The 19990-nt window shown below is 39.2% G+C and overlaps 2 protein-coding genes and 1 pseudogene across 2 annotated transcripts; 1 reads left to right on the top strand and 2 right to left on the bottom strand.

The window, feature by feature from the left end:
* The window catches only part of LOC127659767 (protocadherin gamma-A2-like), a 138840-nt pseudogene that overhangs the window by 59873 nt on the left and 58977 nt on the right, over positions 1–19990 (top strand).
* On the bottom strand, positions 6328–8846 carry LOC127659515 (protocadherin beta-15-like). The gene has a single exon (XM_052149373.1). It carries the CDS (start codon positions 8728–8730, stop codon positions 6328–6330), a length of 2403 nt encoding a protein of 800 aa, XP_052005333.1. The 5' UTR covers positions 8731–8846.
* On the bottom strand, positions 10492–18281 carry LOC127660002 (uncharacterized). Its single transcript, XM_052150036.1, is given in 5 exon segments — positions 10492–10503; positions 10607–11322; positions 11325–13104; positions 15756–17290; positions 17293–18281. Coding segments are annotated over 5 exon segments (4881 nt in total). The 5' UTR covers positions 18131–18281.

Raw genomic sequence — 19990 nt, 5'->3', positions numbered from 1 at the left:
AATCCGCTAGTGACCAAGGTGGATTTGGAATGTGTCTGGGAGAAGTTGGAAGACTTGGAGAATCATAACCAGCAGAATAACATCCGAATTGTTGGAATTTCTAAGGATGAAGAAGGTGGGGATATTGTGAAATTCCTGGATGGGCTATTTCTGAGTCTAATTGACATAACAGGTCATAAGCTGAAAATCGAGCGAGCTCACAAGGTTCTGGTTTAGTAATCCATTGAGGAGACTTCTGTTGGGTTTTGAAGAATTTGGATCTAAACTCGCCACTACATTGGTACAGCTAGTAAAAACATGCATCAAATATCCACACTAACCCAGCCTTATTTTTATTTTTTTACATATGCAATGAATAACATTCAAACAAGGAAGTCTTAAATAATGCATAAACTAAAGACTCTGCAAACTAAATTCAGGTGACTCGATACATGTGTTAACGGACTATGATAATGGTCTACTCGGACAACATATTGATTCCTAGAGCTGCAGAAAATACTCAAAACAGACACAAGCAGCGTATCTATTAACCACAAATAATACAATATTGAGCAGCAGCTGTCGGAGTTGCACTGGAGTGACGTCATTGATTGGCTAGAGGAGGAACTGTCAATCAAGAACTAGTGGACCAATAGGGACGCAAAACGCCCCCTGATTTACATTAAAGTCTACTCACAAGTTTTGGAAAACAAAGTGCAGAACTTGGAAACAAAAGCAATAAAAATACAGCATGAGAGTATAAAAAATTAAGATATGAGCAAAATTGTCAGAGAGCACAAAACATGTAATATAACCAAGGAAAGCATGATTTTGTTTGCAATTCTGATGACTGTTTATTTATTTATTTATTTTTTGCATAATTTAAATATTTATATATTTTTGATTCATGCTTATTTTGTAATCTGCGCTTATTATTTTGATCTATGCTTTTTATTTATTTTTGCTCTTATAATTTTTTTTATCTGCGCTTATTATTTTGTTGATTCACGCTTATTATTATTGGGTTCGTGACCGCAATACTTTTGACTGGATTTTGATCCCATATTATGCGTCCTTTTGGTTTGAGTTTGTTTTGTGGAGTATTTCTTGCACTCATGTAGAAGTCGAATGTGTCGGCTCACTGAACATTCTTTGACTGTCCGAGAAACTGAACGGCCATTATTATTTATTTATTTTATTTTATTTATTTTTCCATTTTAAATTTGTATTTTTATTTTCATTTATTTATTTATTATTGATTTATTTGTGCTGGTTCGCTAGTGGTTGGAGTTTGTTTTGTGGAAGAACACACCCTCAGGACAGTTATGTGGATGAATCTACACATTCTTTGTGTTTATTCCACCTATTGGCTGGATTTTGTTTACAAAATTTGTATAGAAACACCGGACTTGAGCAATCTGATGGCAAAGTTGTCGCGGGGCTCTTGTAAGCGTATATGGACTGTTTGAGTTTAGACGGTTGGAGCTGTCATGTGCGGGGCTAATCTATTTTATATTATTAGATGAGACACACTCTTTTTTTTTATATGTAAAAAAGTCAAATGTTACTATGAGTGGATTGTCTTTCTGCACGTGGAATGTGAATGGGTTGGGACACACCATAAAAAGAAGGAAATTTATTTTTATTCTTAAACGTAAGACATACGATATAGTGTTTCGTCAAGAAATGCATCTTTCCTTGCAGGAAGCTGAACAATTTGGGAAGATATGGGGTGGACATGTTTTCTTTAGTGCTGGCTCAAGTAAGAGCAGGGGAGTCATTACACTGATAAGTAAACATCTACAATTCAAATGTCTCAAACAGATTAAAGATAAATTAGGAAGAGTCATTATTGTTTTAGCAGAAATTCAGGGGCAACGTTTAACTTTGGCTAATATTTACACACCTAAAGCTGATGATAAGGGCTTTTCTATAGATCTTGAATGGATGTGGCATGCTGCTGGCACCCCTGCTGGCACACATAGTGCAAATCTAATACAATCTGTTATATAAAGAACAAAAAACTGTATATTATGTACAGAGCAATGTAAGTAATGGCAGAAGTGGATATGTTGGAAAATATAAATTAAAATTAAAATTAAAATTAAACTGTGTATTGCACATAATTATTGTTCAATGGGGCAATTTAATTGTTCATTAGATGGATGGCCTGAGGGAAAAAACTGTTCCTGTGTCTGACGGTTCTGGTGCTCAGAGCTCTGAAGCGCCGGCCAGAAGGCAACAGTTCAAAAAGGTAGTGGGCAGGGTGAGTGGGGTCCAGAGTGATTTTACCAGCCTTTTTCCTCACTCTGGAAGTGTATAGTTCTTGAAGGGGGCAGGGGGCAACCAATAATCCTCTCAGCAGACCGAACTGTCCTTTGTAGTCTTCTGATGTCTGATTTCGTAGCTGCACCAAACCAGACAGTTACTGAAGTGCAGAGGACAGACTCAATGACTGCTGAGTAGAACTGTTTCAGCAGCACTGGTGGCAGGTTGAACTTCCTCAGCTGGCGAAGGAAGTACAACCTCTGCTGGGCCTTTTTCACAATGGAGTCGATGTGTATCTCCCACTTCAGGTCCTTTGAGATGGTAGTGCCCAGGAACCTGAATGACTCCACTGCTGCCACAGTGCAGTTTAGAATGGTGAGGGGGGACAACGTTGGGGTGTTCCTCCTAAAGTCCACAATCATCTCCACTGTTTTGAGCGTGTTCAGCTCCAGGTTGTTTTGACTGCACCAGAAAGCCAGCCGTTCAACCTCCTTTCTATATGCAGACTCGTCATCATCTCGGATGAGGCCGATGACAGTGGTGTCGTCTGCAAACTTCAGGAGCCTGACAGAGGGGTCCTTGGTGGTGCAGTCATTGGTGTACAGGAAGAAGAGTAGTGGGGAGAGCACACATCCCTGGGGGGCACCAGTGCTGATGGTACAGGTGGTGAAAGTGAATCAGACAGCTGGTAATCCACTGACAGGTAGAGGTGGGAACAGAGAGTTGGTTTAACTTAGTCCGGAGTATATCTGGTATGATTGTGTTGAAAGCCGAGCTGAAGTCCACAAAAAGGATCCTTACGTATGTCCCCGGTCTGTCCAGATGTTGCAGGACGTGATGCAAGCCCATGTTGACTGCATCATCCACAGACCTGTTTGCTCGATAAGCAAATTGAAGGGGGTCCAGAAAGGGTCCAGTGATGTCCTTCAGGTGGGCCAACACCAGTCTCTCAAATGACTTCATGACCACAGATGTCAAGGCGACAGGTCTGTAGTCATTAAGTCCTGTGATTTTAGGTTTCTTAGGGACGGGGATAATAACGGAGCGTTTGAAGCAGCATGGGACTTCACACTGCTCCAGTGATCTACTGAAGATCTGGGTGAAGATGGGGGCAAGTTGGTTAGCACAGGAACGAAGGCACGCTGGTGAGATGCCATCTGGTCCTGGAGCCTTCCTTGACCTTTGCTTCCGAAAGACACAACACACATCGTCCTCACAGATCTTGAGTGCAGGTAGTGTAGCAGGAGGGGGGAGGAGGGGGGTTGCAGGAGGTGTTAATGGTTGTGTGAACTGAAGGTCCGAGTGCATGTGGGGTGTGAAATCGGGCCTTTCAGGTCGTCAGCCAGTCGTTGGTCCGCCACAGGGTTGGGAGTAGGAGTCCTGTAATTAGTAAGTTGTTTCAGGCCACTCCACACTGATGCAGGGTCATTAGCTGAAAACTTGCTTTTCAGCTTCTCAGAGTAGCTTCTTTTAGCCACTCTGATTTCCTTATTCAGTGTGTTCCTGGCCTGATTATACAAGACATGACACAATGTGTTCCTGGCCTGATTATACAAGACATGACACAAGCCCTGATCAATCTGATTCTGAAAAAGGACAAAGATCCAAGTGAGCGTAAGAGTTACCGTCCAATATCCCTGATCAAGCCAGACGTAAAAATATTGTCAAAAATTTTAGCCGCCTGATTAAGTTATGACATCTCTTATACATATAGACCAGGTGGGGTTAATTCGAGCTGCAGCTCCTCTGATAACATTAGGCTTTTCATCGATATGATGTAGTCAGTGGCAAATGATCAGACTCCGCTCACGGCCATCTCACTTGATGACGAAAAGACATTTGATATGGTAGAACGGGATTATCTTTTTAAGATTTTGGAAATATACAGGTTCGGGAATACTTTTATTGGATGGATTAAGTTACTTCATAGACAACTGGTAGCGGTGGCACAAACAAATTGATTAATTTCAGAATATTTTACTCCGGATAGGGGCACCCGGCAGGGTTGACCTCTTTCCCCATTATTGTTCTGTCTTGACCTGGAACCATTAGCAACTGCGATAAGAAAGGAAGAAGATTTTCAAGGGGGGGTGGCAGGAGGAATGGCGCATAAGCTTTTGTTTTACGCAGATACTAGGTCTATGCCTTGCCCCCACAGAATTATTAATTCCTTTTATAAATTCTCTGTATGCAGAGGTAATTGGTCTAAATCCAAAGCTTTGGCTCTGAAAGCATACTGCCCGGTAATGGCTTTTCAGCTGGGCACCTTTCAGTGGCCAAAACAGAGAATTAAGTATTTGGGTATTTTATTCCCAGCTAATAAAGTTAATTTTGACTTTAATAAAAAGGTTTTAAAAAAATGTGTGCAGGTGGTCTTCATTACGTTTATCTATGATTGGGAAGTTTAATGTTATTGAAATGAATTGTATTCCAAAATTCAACTTCCTGCTACAGTCTCTCTCTATAGATGTTCCTCTCTCTTATTTCAAGCAATTTGATAGCATAGTGAAGTCCTTCATTTAGAATGGTAAACATCCCAGATTACATTTCAGTAAGCTGCATAGGCCGATTGACAAAGGTGAGCTAGGCCTACCTAAGATTTTGTTTTATTATTATTTATTCGGTCTCAGACATTTGGATAATTGGTCATTGGCTTACACCTGAGAGAGCCACTCGCTGGTTTTGTATTGAACAGGAAGTTATTGCCCCTATTTCGCCATTGCAAAGCCTTTCTATCAAACTAACCAGAGAAGTTAAGTTACACCCCACTATTTTGTCTCCAGTTATGTCATTTTTGATTGAAGGTACGAGTTTAAATGGGACGTTCTGCTGAATTGAGCAGCGCACCTGTCTGTTATTCTCAGAGTCTCTGTCCTGCACATAAATGATGCCAACCTCTGTACCGGGTGACGCATTATCGGGAACGGGCAATTCAAAGATTTCAGTGTTATTATAGGGCCGTTATCATTGACATCAAGAATATCTATTACACTGTGGAATAAATGGCCAACCCATGACCATCTTAAGATTGAATCAGCAGTTCAATTGAACTCTCTTCTTCATAATCAATAAGCCCTATTAGTTTAATCTGACCAGACATTGCAATGAGTACAAATAACTGCAGGACCTTTTGGGACAAATGACTTAATGCATAAGTAACTTCTCCATTGTTTTCCCTCATCAGCATCTGTTTTACATGTGTAGGCAAAAGTTTTCCTGCTTTGCCCCAACTCAAAGTATGTCTGTCCTGCCCTAAACAGCCAAAATTCCAACTTCCATGACAAAATACTATTATATCTGTATTTCAATCAGCTGGAGCACCGAATGGCCATCAGAGGACATTCGGTGCTCCAGCTCTGCATCAGTACTTTTAATATTCCCTTTCAACTCCATGAGTTCTCGTGCTTTGGATTCTTGGATGAATGCATGCTGTATCATCCGACAACTAAGAGCCGCCTTAAGGACCTCCCAAGCCATGCTCACAGAGGATACTGAGGACCAGTTGGTCTCCATATAAACATTTATTTCAGCCTTTTACATAAGAGTGCAACTATATGATTGTCTTTCTCCATATTTGGCAACACCTCAAAACTCACCAGAGCATGATCTGAGACTAAGTTGGTTCCAATTGAACAATCAACAACAGATGAAATAAGGGATAGATATAAAAAAAAGAAATGCATTAACTTAAAAATTTGATGTAACTGATTAACTCAAATTCTTTTAATTCTGCTCATTCTTATTTGTGTTTACAGTGCATGTTAGTCAGACGGTCCATTCATATCTGATTGAATGCTTATTGGCCAGAACAAGATTAAATACAAACTATTACAGTACTTGTCTAGTGTGAGATACAGGACAAATTATTTTGTTGATGGAATGTGCTGCACTATGATTACATTTCCAATCAATACCAGTATGGCATACAGGTGAGAACCGGCCTCATTCAAACACTGCTGTTTACAACAAGGCACTTCAATGAACATGGCTATTTTACTTTACTTTAAACAATCATGCCAGTTGTCAACAAAGCAGAACATTTTGTATATACATATGCATTTAGGTCCAAACCATAAAATATTACAAAAATAAAGATTTCTTGAGTCCTACCTGGAACGAATCACCAATTTCCGTATCAAGTCCTTCAAGATCATCCACAGAGGACGGAGTCTTTTTCAGAGTCAGGTCAGAGGTCAGCGTGCCCTCATAAGATCTGATAAACTTGAAGTCACTAGTGCGCGAGCCCGTGGTCAGATATGCGTCATAATTGTAAGTGCTGCGGAGAGTTCCCGCGCCCTCCACGTCTGCGTAATTTGGAGGGAGATACGCGCTGGGAATGGCTACAGCTCCATCAAACAACAGTCTGGGCTTTCTCCTGAGACAAAACCTCATGGCCAGGATGATGATAATGAAGGTGAGGAAGAAAGTGGAAACGGACACCAGCGCGATGATCAAATAAAACGTCAGTTTGGAGCTGCTCTCGTCATGAGACATGTCTTTCAGTTCTGGAACTTCAGCCAAGTTATCTGATATCAGTAAATACAATGCGCACGTGGCTGAGAGAGAGGACTGTCCGTTATCTCTCACGGAGACAATCAGGTTCTGTTTCATGCTGTCAGATTCAGAAATGTCCCGCTGCGTCCTGATCTCTCCGCTGTGGACACCGATATTGAAAAGTCCCGGATCAGTCGCTTTAATAATGTGATACGAGAGCCACGCGTTCTGTCCAGAATCCGCGTCCACGGCGATCACCTTGGAGACCAGGGAGCCCGCCTGCGCAGCTTTGGGGACCATCTCGGTCATCAAGGAGTTCCCTTCCGGTGAGGGGTATAATATCTGAGGGGAGTTGTCATTCTCATCCGTTATGAAGACACTCACGGTCACGTTACTGCTCAGAGGAGGAGACCCGTTGTCTCTGGCTAACACGAGCACTTTGAAACTTCTCATCTGCTCAAAATCAAACGACCTCACGGCATGAAGGACCCCGGTGTCTCCGTTAATGGATAAAAAGGAGGACACCGGTGCGCCATTGACATCAGAGGGCAACAGAGAATAAACTACAGTGCCATTCTGTCTCCAGTCCGGGTCTGTAGCTGATACTGAACAAATAGAGGAGCCCGGTTTGTTATTTTCTTGCACATTAGCTCTGTAATTCTGCTCCTCAAATACAGGTGGGTTATCATTCACGTCAGCTACAGTGAAGTGAATATTCTTAGTGGAAGATAAAGGTGGAGAGCCCTCATCAGTAGCAGTAATTGTGATGTTATAATCAGACACCAGCTCGCGGTCTAATTCACCTGTGGTCACCAGAGAATAGTAATTTTTGATTGAAGGGACGAGTTTAAATGGGACGTTTTGCTGAATGGAGCAGCGCACCTGTCCGTTATTCTCAGAGTCTCTGTCCTGCACATTAATGATGCCAACCTCTGTACCGGGTGACGCGTTCTCGGGAATTGGGGTATTCATGGAATTAATCGTAATGACAGGGGCGTTATCATTGACATCAATAACATCAATCAATACAGTTGAATGACTCGCTAATCCTTGACCATCTTTAGCTTGAATAGGCAGTTCGATTGAACTCTCCTCCTCATAATCAATGAGTCCTGTTAATTTAATCTCACCAGAAACTGCATCAAGAAAAAATAATTCACGCAAGCTTTCTGATAAATGCCCAAAAGCATATGTCACTTCTCCATTTTGTCCCTCGTCGGCATCAGTAGCGCTCACAGTAACCACTACAGTATCTACAGGAGAATTTTCAGGCAGACTGACTTTATAGACGGCCTGACTAAAGACTGGAGCATTATCATTAGCATCCAGTACAGTGACGTGTATGGCTACAGTACCTGATCTCGGTGGAGTCCCGCCATCAACCGCAGTGACAATTAAAGTCACCTCTTTTTGTTGCTCACGGTCCAACTCTTTATTCAAAACGAGCTCTCCATATTTTCTTCCATTTGTCCGCGTAAGGACACTCAGAATAAAGTGTTCATTGTTTTGTAATGTATATGACTGCACTGAATTCACACCAATATCCGCATCATGGGCCTCATCTAATAAATAACGAGATCCTTTGACTGCTGATTCCCGTATTTCAAAATTAATAACACTATCTGTGAACTCTGGTGAATTATCATTTATATCCTCAATGTTGAGAATGAAGCGATGCAGCTCTAAAGGATTTTCCAGCACGAGCTCCTGTTTTATAACGCATGAAGATTTCTTTCCACAAAGACTTTCTCTGTCGATCCTCTCCGCTACGATCAGTTCTCCAGTATTCAGATTAATATCACAATATCGTTTTCTGTTACCTTCAGTAGCAATTCGAGCCTTTCGAGATGATAGTCTGTTCACATCCAGCCCGAGATCCTTCGCTATATTTCCAATCACAGATCCGCGTTTCATCTCCTCCGGAAAAGAATAACTCACGTCTCCATAAGCGCTGTGCGCCATAAGCACGAAGAACAAAAGGCCAAACATCTCATAAGCAATCCCGAAGCTTTTTAAATCCACAAAAAGCCCCAAAATAACAACGTTTTAAAAGACTGAATGCTAAAGGTAGAACTAACATTTAAGACTAAATGTAGAATATGAGACAAATGCAAATGATTAGAGAATGAGCCACTATCGACTGTTTTCTATAACGAGGCGAGCTGTACTGGACAGACCCTGCAATGACGTCATGAAGAGGGTGGAGGAAAGTCCAATATGAAATCCAAAGGTTTTACTGGTGAACAGCGACACAGTGAGTAAAATGAAGAAACTGCATAACACACATTTATTTGACAGTATTTGAACGTAACTCGGATCGAACAAGAATGATTGCCAAAAAATGATTTAACAGTATCAAGGACCCGCTGTAACGTGTCATTGCTTGAAGTGCAGAAAATGATCAATAACTTCTTGTAATGTACATCCAAAAAGCCACGATTGAATACAGAATTGTCTTACATAAAGAGGAAAATCTCAAACAAGTCAGATAGACGATCTGATCAACACTCTGAACAGCGATATGAAAAATAACCACGATATTTCCTCTAATATTATGCTGGACAGTTTTATGTAGTTTACTGACGTGAGTTCACAAATCTTTAATGACTGATTTGAAAGAGGAATAATTCCGCCAAACAATTTAAGTGACCAAAAAGAAACATTGACTCAATGAAAATGCTCATTAAGAAATCATCCCTAACAAAAATAAAATAAAATGTATTAATTTCTTTGAAAATTGAAAATTAAATAGACGTAAAAAAATATATAATTCAGGCCACAAAAAGGAAAAACTAAGTGAGCAATTTACTGAAGTAGTATTTAACTTGTTTTTAATATTCACTTGACTGTAATTTCTAACAATCAAAAGTATTAGTCAATGACAAAATCATAAAGAAAAAAAAACAGCTTAATAAATTAATCATAAAGAAAGTTGAAAATGTGGGATTTTCACTCCTTTTCGGTCTTTCACCTCTAAAAATATTCAAATTGTTTTTACAAAATCTACTTAAGAAAGCCTCATATCTAATTCTTTATCAAGAGAAACAAACTTATTTCCAAATAATGCAAAGATTTTTTCAAATAAAAGTGAAACGTTCAAATTATTTTATAACTCCTGAAAATATTGAAAACATAGAAATAATTAAATGTCGGAAGTTTAATCATTCATTCAATCATTATCACGTTAAAGAGAGCAACTATACAAAAATACATTAATAAAAAATGTATAAAATAAAATTGAACATATAGAGTAGAGTTGTCTGTACAGCACCATGGACAGCAACAGGAAAACTTTCTCTTCACTTTACTCGGTGTCTGGAAGTGTAGCACATTTAACACATTGGACGGAACTTAAAAAGCTCTTTACAAACTTATTCAGTAAATAAAAAAGTGTCGCACAGAGGATGGCAAAATATTAATAATTAGCTTTATTTTCTCCAGACTTATTGTGCAAGATAGAGAGCACAACTGACTCCTCAAGAGCAAATTAATAATATAACATGAAGAAAAACTGCTTAAAAACTTAAAGTATTCATATGTTTCCATTTTAAATGTTTAAATAAAAAGTATTATCCAGTCATGAAATACTTCAATGAAACATGCCATGGATATACAGACCACAGTCACCAAAACTAAACCACCAATGAAATTATTGCAAAACGAAAAATCATTATTTCACAACAATGTAAAACATAAATTAGTTTTGAAAAATTATTATACAATTCTGCAAGAAAAACATTGTTTGTAGCCTCATAGGTTTTCCTGTACCAAGAAAAAAAGAATGCAAAGGGAAACGTAAAACAAAAAATAAGCCTATTAGAGTCCTACTATAAATAAAGCAAAAGTTGAGAATCATCAATCCTACCTGAAACGAATCACCAATTTCTGCCTCAAGCCCTTCAAGATCATCCACAGAGGACGGAGTCTTTTTCAGAGTCAGGTCAGAGGTCAGCGTGCCCTCATTATAAGATCTGATGAACTTGAAGTCACTAGTGCGCGAGCCCGTGGTCAGATATGCGTCATAATTGTAAGTGCTGCGGAGAGTTCCCGCGCCCTCCACGTCTGCGTAATTTGGAGGGAGATACGCGCTGGGAATGGCTACAGCTCCATCAAACAACAGTCTGGGCTTTCTCCTGCGACAAAACCTCACGGCCAGGATGATGATGATGAAGGTGAGGAAGAAAGTGGAAACGGACACCAGCGCGATGATCAAATAAAACGTCAGTTTGGAGCTGCTCTCGTCATGAGACATGTCTTTCAGTTCTGGAACTTCAGCCAAGTTATCTGATATCAGTAAATACAATGCGCACGTGGCTGAGAGAGAGGACTGTCCGTTATCTCTCACGGAGACAATCAGGTTCTGTTTCATGCTGTCAGATTCAGAAATGTCCCGCTGCGTCCTGATCTCTCCGCTGTGGACACCGATAGTGAAAAGTCCCGGATCAGTCGCTTTAATAATGTGATACGAGAGCCACGCGTTCTGTCCAGAATCCGCGTCCACGGCGATCACCTTGGAGACCAGGGAGCCCGCCTGCGCAGCTTTGGGGACCATCTCGGTCATCAAGGAGTTCCCTTCCGGAGAGGGTATAATATCTGAGGGGAGTTGTCATTCTCATCCGTTATGAAGACACTCACGGTCACGTTACTGCTCAGAGGAGGAGACCCGTTGTCTCTGGCTAACACGAGCACTTTGAAACTTCTCAACTGCTCGTAATCAAACGACCTCACGGCATGAAGGACCCCGGTGTCTCCGTTAATGGATAAAAAGGAGGACACCGGTGCGCCATTGACATCAGAGGGCAACAGAGAATAAACTACAGTGCCATTCTGTCTCCAGTCCGGGTCTGTAGCTGATACTGAACAAATAGAGGAGCCCGGTTTGTTATTTTCTTGCACATTAGCTCTGTAATTCTGCTCCTCAAATACAGGTGGGTTATCATTCACGTCAGCTACATTGAAGTGAATATTCTTAGTGGAAGATAAAGGTGGAGAGCCCTCATCAGTAGCAGTAATTGTGATGTTATAATCAGACACCAGCTCGCGGTCTAATTCACCTGTGGTCACCAGAGAATAGTAATTTTTGATTGAAGGGACGAGTTTAAATGGGACGTTTTGCTGAATGGAGCAGCGCACCTGTCCGTTATTCTCAGAGTCTCTGTCCTGCACATTAATGATGCCAACCTCTGTACCGGGTGACGCATTCTCGGGCACGGGGCTGTTCAACGACTTAATTACTATAATAGGGTCATTGTCATTAACATCTGCAATTTCTATTATTACTTTGGTGTCCGTAGAAAGCCCAGATTCATCCTTTCCCTCAACAATCATTTCATACCGTAACGCCTGCTCGAAATCAATAGGGCCTTTAACGTTAATCTCTCCACTATTTTGATCTAGATCAAATAACTCTTTTGCAATTTTAGAGATACGGCTGAACTCGTAAGTCACTTTTCCATTTTGTCCCTCGTCAGCATCAGTAGCGCTCACAGTAACCACTACAGTATCTACAGGAGAATTTTCAGGCAGACTGACTTTATAGACGGCCTGACTAAAGACTGGAGCATTATCATTAGCATCCAGTACAGTGACGTGTATGGCTACAGTACCTGATCTCGGTGGAGTCCCGCCATCAACCGCAGTGACAATTAAACTCACCTCTTTTTGCTGCTCACGGTCCAACTCTTTCTCCAGCATTAACTCAATATTTTTACCCCCGTCCGCCTTTGTGTTTACAGATAAAATAAAATGGTCGTTCTTTTCTATCGAATATCTTTGTACGCCATTCTTTCCTATGTCCGCATCATGGGCCTCATTCACGCGAAACCGAGCACCTTTAACAGCACTCTCACTTATTTCGAGCTTTATTTCGTCTTTAGGAAATGTCGGTGTGTTATCGTTAATATCTTGAATTTGTAATGTAACACGATGCATTTCCAGAGGGTGTTCTAGAACCAATTCGAAATTAAGAGAACATGAAAGCCCCTCATTACAAATCTCCTCCCTGTCGATCCTCTCCGCTACGATCAGTTCTCCAGTATTCAGATTAATGTCACAATATCGTTTTCTGTTACCTTCAGTATCAATACGAGCCTTTCGAGATGATAGTCTGTTCACATCAAGCCCGAGATCCATCGCTATATTTCCAATCACAGATCCGCGTTTCATCTCCTCCGGAAAAGAATAACTCACGTCTCCATAAGCGCTGTGCGCCATAAGCACGAAGAACAAAAGGCAAAACATCTGACCAGCAAACCAGAATCTTTGGACATCCATTCTGGAAATATGCACAAACAAACAACATGCAATAGAAAATGTAATTGTAAGACTAAATCCACAACGTGATACAGAAATGAGGAGGATTCGTTATTCCGCCCGTGTCGACGATTTCAACAATGAAACGAGCTGAAAGCCCCGTATATGACGTCATCAACAGGGTGGAGAGAAGTAATGTGTTATTGCCAATGATATTGCAGGTGAACAGCGACACTAAGAGTTCAAGTGAGTAACTGCATAACATGTAATTCTCTGTAAGAATTGAGCTGAACGTGGAATAAATAAGTATTTTGTACATGTAAAGACATTATAATGTCAAGGGTAGTTAAAGGCTAAACTTATCATAAGGTCGGACATGAGTAAGAATAAAGCTTTGTAGTATTCCTATAAAGGCCAGAGAAGTACAACATGAAAGCCAAACACAAACAGCTCGAAACATTGCTGTTGCAGAACCATGGACAGCAACTTGACACAAACACACACACACACACACACACACACACACACACACACCTTATTCTTCCACAAGAGAAACAATCCAATTACATGAGAATGCCGTTTGTTTGAATTCAAAGGGGAAAAGTGATGTATAACATAAAGGGTCACTATAACTAAGTGCAGTGCAAACCAGAGAGAAATCAGTAATCATACATTAAACAAATCACTACTTTCTGCATCAAGCCCTTCAAAATCATTGACAGTGGAAATTCACTTTCATAAACATCCACAATGATTTACAACTGAATTCAGTTGAAATGATTCATCGATGAAAGGAGAAAACAAACTAAAATCATCTATGCTCCACATATCAATCAAATAAACCGTAAATTAATATTAATATATTATTAACTTGAGTCAATGCCAGAGAGAGCAATGCTGACTCGATATCGAAACGTAAACTAATCTTCATAAATTATATTAAAATTAAGTTCTCTTGTTTACAAAAGACTTTAAACAATTGGTAATTTATATATATATATATTTATAAATGGATGTTATTAAACTAAACGAGTAAGGTCCTTCACAGGGTGAGACAAGTTCAGTTTTGTTTGTATTTAGACCCACTTGACAAAATTCCTGTAAAGATCTTTAAGTAAAACTATCAGCCAGTGATGAAAAAATAAACCCTTAATTTAAAGAGCAAGAATAAACTCAAGAGACAAATACCAACAGGCGATGAACTAAACATAACAAAATATTGTAAGACTGGACAATATATATATTTATTTATATACACACACACACACACACACACACACACACACACATAAATGTAAATAGATGTAATCGACAACTAATGCAAGTTTTAATGCACAAATATATATTTTGTTTTCAAGAAACCACTAATAAGGTTGTTTCTTTACTAAGAAAAATGAATATTTGGTTTGAAAACAAAAATAATCGCACTTATAAATCACATCAATCATCAATAACTTTGCCACAGAAATAATGAGCTAACAGAGAGCACAGCTGATTTGATAAAAGCAAACTAATGTTCAAAAATGAATATGAAATATCAGGGTATTTTGCTTTTTACTAGGGAAAGACTTAAAACAGTTGATAATGTCACAAGGAAAAAGTGTATAACTACCAAACTGAAGAATAAACTACTTGACAGGCCGAGAAGTTTCTTTGTCTTTGTATTTAGAGCCAAACTGACAAGTTCTCTGAATAAATCTCTTATAGGAGAAATGATCAACTAGTGATGGAAAAAACTTTAAAGACATGAATATAAAAACAAAAACAAATAAAACCCCCTCAAAAGTCGAATACTTATGGGCAATGAATGAAGGATGACAAAAGTCGTAAAAATAACGCATGCAAATTTATTTTCTGTAGTTGCAACTATTAAGAATGTAGCCACAAAAAAAAAGTCATTTCTTTTCTTGTTCAAGAAAGCATTTAATGAGCAATATTTTCCTCACCTAGAAAACAAGCCAAACAACACACACATTACAAAGAGTTTGTCAACTGTAAATGACAGTGCAGACTGTCTTGATTTCATGTGGACATTTTTATATGAGTGGCACAGATACTCACATGACAAGATCCATTTTATTACACTAAGCACCTGTAAAGATTTTGTCTTTGTCAAAAAACTAAAAAGAAAGAAAATAAAACCTGTCATGGTACACTTAGAATTACCATATGTTGTACCTATAATGTTTAAAGGGTCTGTTATTGACTTAATAATAAATTACTCAGCATCATATAAATCATGTTCACAGGACAAGTAAACAGGTACGTGATCACAATTTTGACCGGCGGGGAAATACAGAGACCCAATATTGAATCGGCTGATTGACTCCCGTCACAACACTGCAGATTTCAAAGTATTGTTACAATAAAAAAAAAACAAAGTAAAAAATAAAAATAAAAAGTGTGTCGTTCCCTTTCCACGTACCATTGCTTACTAGTAAAACATTAAATTAAATTATGCCACTTTATTTTTTGAAATATTCTATTGAGTCCTTTTGAGCAACTGAGAAAAATGACTGTATCACAATAACATGTATTTTTCCACCGGCTACAATTGATTTTTTTAAGACGTAGTTTCTTTCATTGGACTATCCAGGAGTAAAATACTTGTGCCCACTCAGCTTGGGAAATTTAATGATTAAACGGGTTAATGCGGGGTCAAATACAGTCATATAAAAAGAAAAGCGTTTATTTAAAATGTATGCCGATGGTTCGAGAAAAAAATAACAACGATGCAAACAGAAATAAATAATTACACTTACCTGGAACGAATCACTCATTTCTGCCTCAAGCCCTTCAAGATCATCCACGGAAGTCTGAGTCTTTTTCAGAGTCAGGTCAGAGGTCAGCGTGCCCTCATTATAAGATCTGATGAACTTGAAGTCACTAGTGCGCGAGCCCGTGGTCAGATATGCGTCATAATTGTAAGTGCTGCGGAGAGTTCCCGCGCCCTCCACGTCTGCGTAATTTGGAGGGAGATACGCGCTGGGAATGGCTACAGCTCCATCAAACAACAGTCTGGGCTTTCTCCTGCGACAAAACCTCACGGCCAGGATGATGATGATGAAGGTGAGGAAGAAAGTGGAAACGGACACCAGCGCGATGATCAAATAAAACGTCAGTTTGGAGCTGCTCTCGTCATGAGACATGTCTTTCAGTTCTGGAACTTCAGCCAAGTTATCTGATATCAGTAAATACAATGCGCACGTGGCTGAGAGAGAGGACTGTCCGTTATCTCTCACGGAGACAATCAGGTTCTGTTTCATGCTGTCAGATTCAGAAATGTCCCGCTGCGTCCTGATCTCTCCGCTGTGGACACCGATAGTGAAAAGTCCCGGATCAGTCGCTTTAATAATGTGATACGAGAGCCACGCGTTCTGTCCAGAATCCGCGTCCACGGCGATCACCTTGGAGACCAGGGAGCCCGCCTGCGCAGCTTTGGGGACCATCTCGGTCATCAAGGAGTTCCCTTCCGGAGAGGGGTATAATATCTGAGGGGAGTTATCATTCTCATCCTTTATGAAGACACTCACGGTCACGTTACTGCTCAGAGGAGGAGACCCGTTGTCTCTGGCTAACACGAGCACTTTGAAACTTCTCAACTGCTCGTAATCAAACGACCTCACGGCATGAAGGACCCCGGTGTCTCCGTTAATGGATAAAAAGGAGGACACCGGTGCGCCATTGACATCAGAGGGCAACAGAGAATAAACTACAGTGCCATTCTGTCTCCAGTCCGGGTCTGTAGCTGATACTGAACAAATAGAGGAGCCCGGTTTGTTATTTTCTTGCACATTAGCTCTGTAATTCTGCTCCTCAAATACAGGTGGGTTATCATTCACGTCCGCTACAGTGAAGTGAATATTCTTAGTGGAAGATAAAGGTGGAGAGCCCTCATCAGTAGCAGTAATTGTGATGTTATAATCAGACACCAGCTCGCGGTCTAATTCACCTGTGGTCACCAGAGAATAGTAATTTTTGATTGAAGGGACGAGTTTAAATGGGACGTTTTGCTGAATGGAGCAGCGCACCTGTCCGTTATTCTCAGAGTCTCTGTCCTGCACATTAATGATGCCAACCTCTGTACCGGGTGACGCGTTCTCGGGAATTGGGGTATTCATGGAATTAATCGTAATGACAGGGGCGTTATCATTGACATCAATAACATCAATCAATACAGTTGAATGACTCGCTAATCCTTGACCATCTTTTGCTTGAATAGGCAGTTCGATTGAACTCTCCTCCTCATAATCAATGAGTCCTGTTAATTTAATCTCACCAGAAACTGCATCAAGAAAAATAATTCACGCAAGCTTTCTGATAAATGCCCAAAAGCATATGTCACTTCTCCATTTTGTCCCTCGTCGGCATCAGTAGCGCTCACAGTAACCACTACAGTATCTACAGGAGAATTTTCAGGCAGACTGACTTTATAGACGGCCTGACTAAAGACTGGAGCATTATCATTAGCATCCAGTACAGTGACGTGTATGGCTACAGTACCTGATCTCGGTGGAGTCCCGCCATCAACCGCAGAGACAATTAAAGTCACCTCTTTTTGTTGCTCACGGTCCAACTCTTTATTAAGAACCAGCTCTCCATATTTTCTTCCATTTGTCCGCGTAAGGACACTCAGAATAAAGTGTTCATTGTTTTGTAATGTATATGACTGCACTGAATTCACACCAATATCCGCATCATGGGCCTCATCTAATAAATAACGAGATCCTTTGACTGCTGATTCCCGTATTTCAAATTTAATAACACTATCTGTGAACTCTGGTGAATTATCATTTATATCCTCAATGTTGAGAATGAAGCGATGCAGCTCTAAAGGATTTTCCAGCACGAGCTCCTGTTTTATAACGCATGAAGATTTCTTTCCACAAAGACTTTCTCTGTCGATCCTCTCCGCTACGATCAGTTCTCCAGTATTCAGATTAATTTCAGAGTATCGTTTTCTGTTACCTTCAGTAGCAATTCGAGCCTTTCGAGATGATAGTCTGTTCACATCAAGCCCGAGATCCATCGCTATATTTCCAATCACAGATCCGCGTTTCATCTCCTCCGGAAAAGAATAACTCATGTCTCCATAAGCGCTGTGCGCCATAAGCACGAAGAACAAAAGGCCAAACATCTCATAAGCAATCCCGAAGCTTTTTAAATCCACAAAAAGCCCCAAAATAACAACGTTTTAAAAGACTGAATGCTAAAGGTAGAACTAACATTTAAGACTAAATGTAGAATATGAGACAAATGCAAATGATTAGAGAATGAGCCACTATCGACTGTTTTCTATAACGAGGCGAGCTGTACTGGACAGACCCTGCAATGACGTCATGAAGAGGGTGGAGGAAAGTCCAATATGAAATCCAAAGGTTTTACTGGTGAACAGCGACACAGTGAGTAAAATGAAGAAACTGCATAACACACATTTATTTGACAGTATTTGAACGTAACTCGGATCGAACAAGAATGATTGCCAAAAAATGATTTAACAGTATCAAGGACCCGCTGTAACGTGTCATTGCTTGAAGTGCAGAAAATGATCAATAATTTCTTGTAATGTACATCCAAAAAGCCACGATTGAATACAGAATTGTCTTACATAAAGAGGAAAATCTCAAACAAGTCAGATAGACGATCTGATCAACACTATGAACAGCGATATGAAAAATAACCACGATATTTCCTCTAATATTATGCTGGACAGTTTTATGTAGTTTACTGACGTGAGTTCACAAATCTTTAATGACTGATTTGAAAGAGGAATAATTCCGCCAAACAATTTAAGTGACCAAAAAGAAACATTGACTCAATGAAAATGCTCATTAAGAAATCATCCCTAACAAAAATAAAATAAAATGTATTAATTTCTTTGAAAATTGAAAATTAAATAGACGTAAAAAAATATATAATTCAGGCCACAAAAAGGAAAACTAAGTGAGCAATTTACTGAAGTAGTATTTAACTTGTTTTTAATATTCACTTGACTGTAATTTCTAACAATCAAAAGTATTAGTCAATGACAAAATCATAAAGAAAAAAAAACAGCTTAATAAATTAATCATAAAGAAAGTTGAAAATGTGGGATTTTCACTCCTTTTCGGTCTTTCACCTCTAAAAATATTCAAATTGTTTTTACAAAATCTACTTAAGAAAGCCTCATATCTAATTCTTTATCAAGAGAAACAAACGTATTTCCAAATAATGCAAAGATTTTTTCAAATAAAAGTGAAACGTTCAAATTATTTTATAACTCCTGAAAATATTGAAAACATAGAAATAATTAAATATCGGAAGTTTAATCATTCATTCAATCATTATCACGTTAAAGAGAGCAACTATACAAAAATACATTAATAAAAAATGTATAAAATAAAATTGAACATATAGAGTAGAGTTGTCTGTACAGCACCATGGACAGCAACAGGAAAACTTTCTCTTCACTTTACTCGGTGTCTGGAAGTGCAGCACATTTAACACATTGGACGGAACTTAAAAAGCTCTTTACAAACTTATTCAGTAAATAAAAAAGTGTCGCAGAGAGGATGGCAAAATATTAATAATTAGCTTTATTTTCTCCAGACTTATTGTGCAAGATAGAGAGCACAACTGACTCCTCAAGAGCAAATTAATAATATAACATGAAGAAAAACTGCTTAAAAACTTAAAGTATTCATATGTTTCCATTTTAAATGTTTAAATAAAAAGTATTATCCAGTCATGAAATACTTCAATGAAACATGCCATGGATATACAGACCACAGTCACCAAAACTAAACCACCAATGAAATTATTGCAAAACGAAAAATCATTATTTCACAACAATGTAAAACATAAATTAGTTTTGAAAAATTATTATACAATTCTGCAAGAAAAACATTGTTTGTAGCCTCATAGGTTTTCCTGTACCAAGAAAAAAGAATGCAAAGGGAAACGTAAAACAAAAAATAAGCCTATTAGAGTCCTACTATAAATAAAGCAAAAGTTGAGA

The sequence above is a fragment of the Xyrauchen texanus genome, chromosome 19 (genome assembly GCF_025860055.1).
Source record: "Xyrauchen texanus isolate HMW12.3.18 chromosome 19, RBS_HiC_50CHRs, whole genome shotgun sequence".
Classification (NCBI taxonomy): Eukaryota; Metazoa; Chordata; class Actinopteri; order Cypriniformes; family Catostomidae; genus Xyrauchen; species Xyrauchen texanus.
The sequence above is the reverse complement of the archived record's forward strand: the minus strand, read 5'-3'. Positions and strand labels throughout refer to the sequence as shown.

Bases quoted from the DNA above. Each gene is read 5' to 3' on its own strand.
- LOC127659515 (XM_052149373.1), bottom strand. From the start codon at position 8,730: ATGTTTGGCCTTTTGTTCTTCGTGCTTATGGCGCACAGCGCTTATGGA.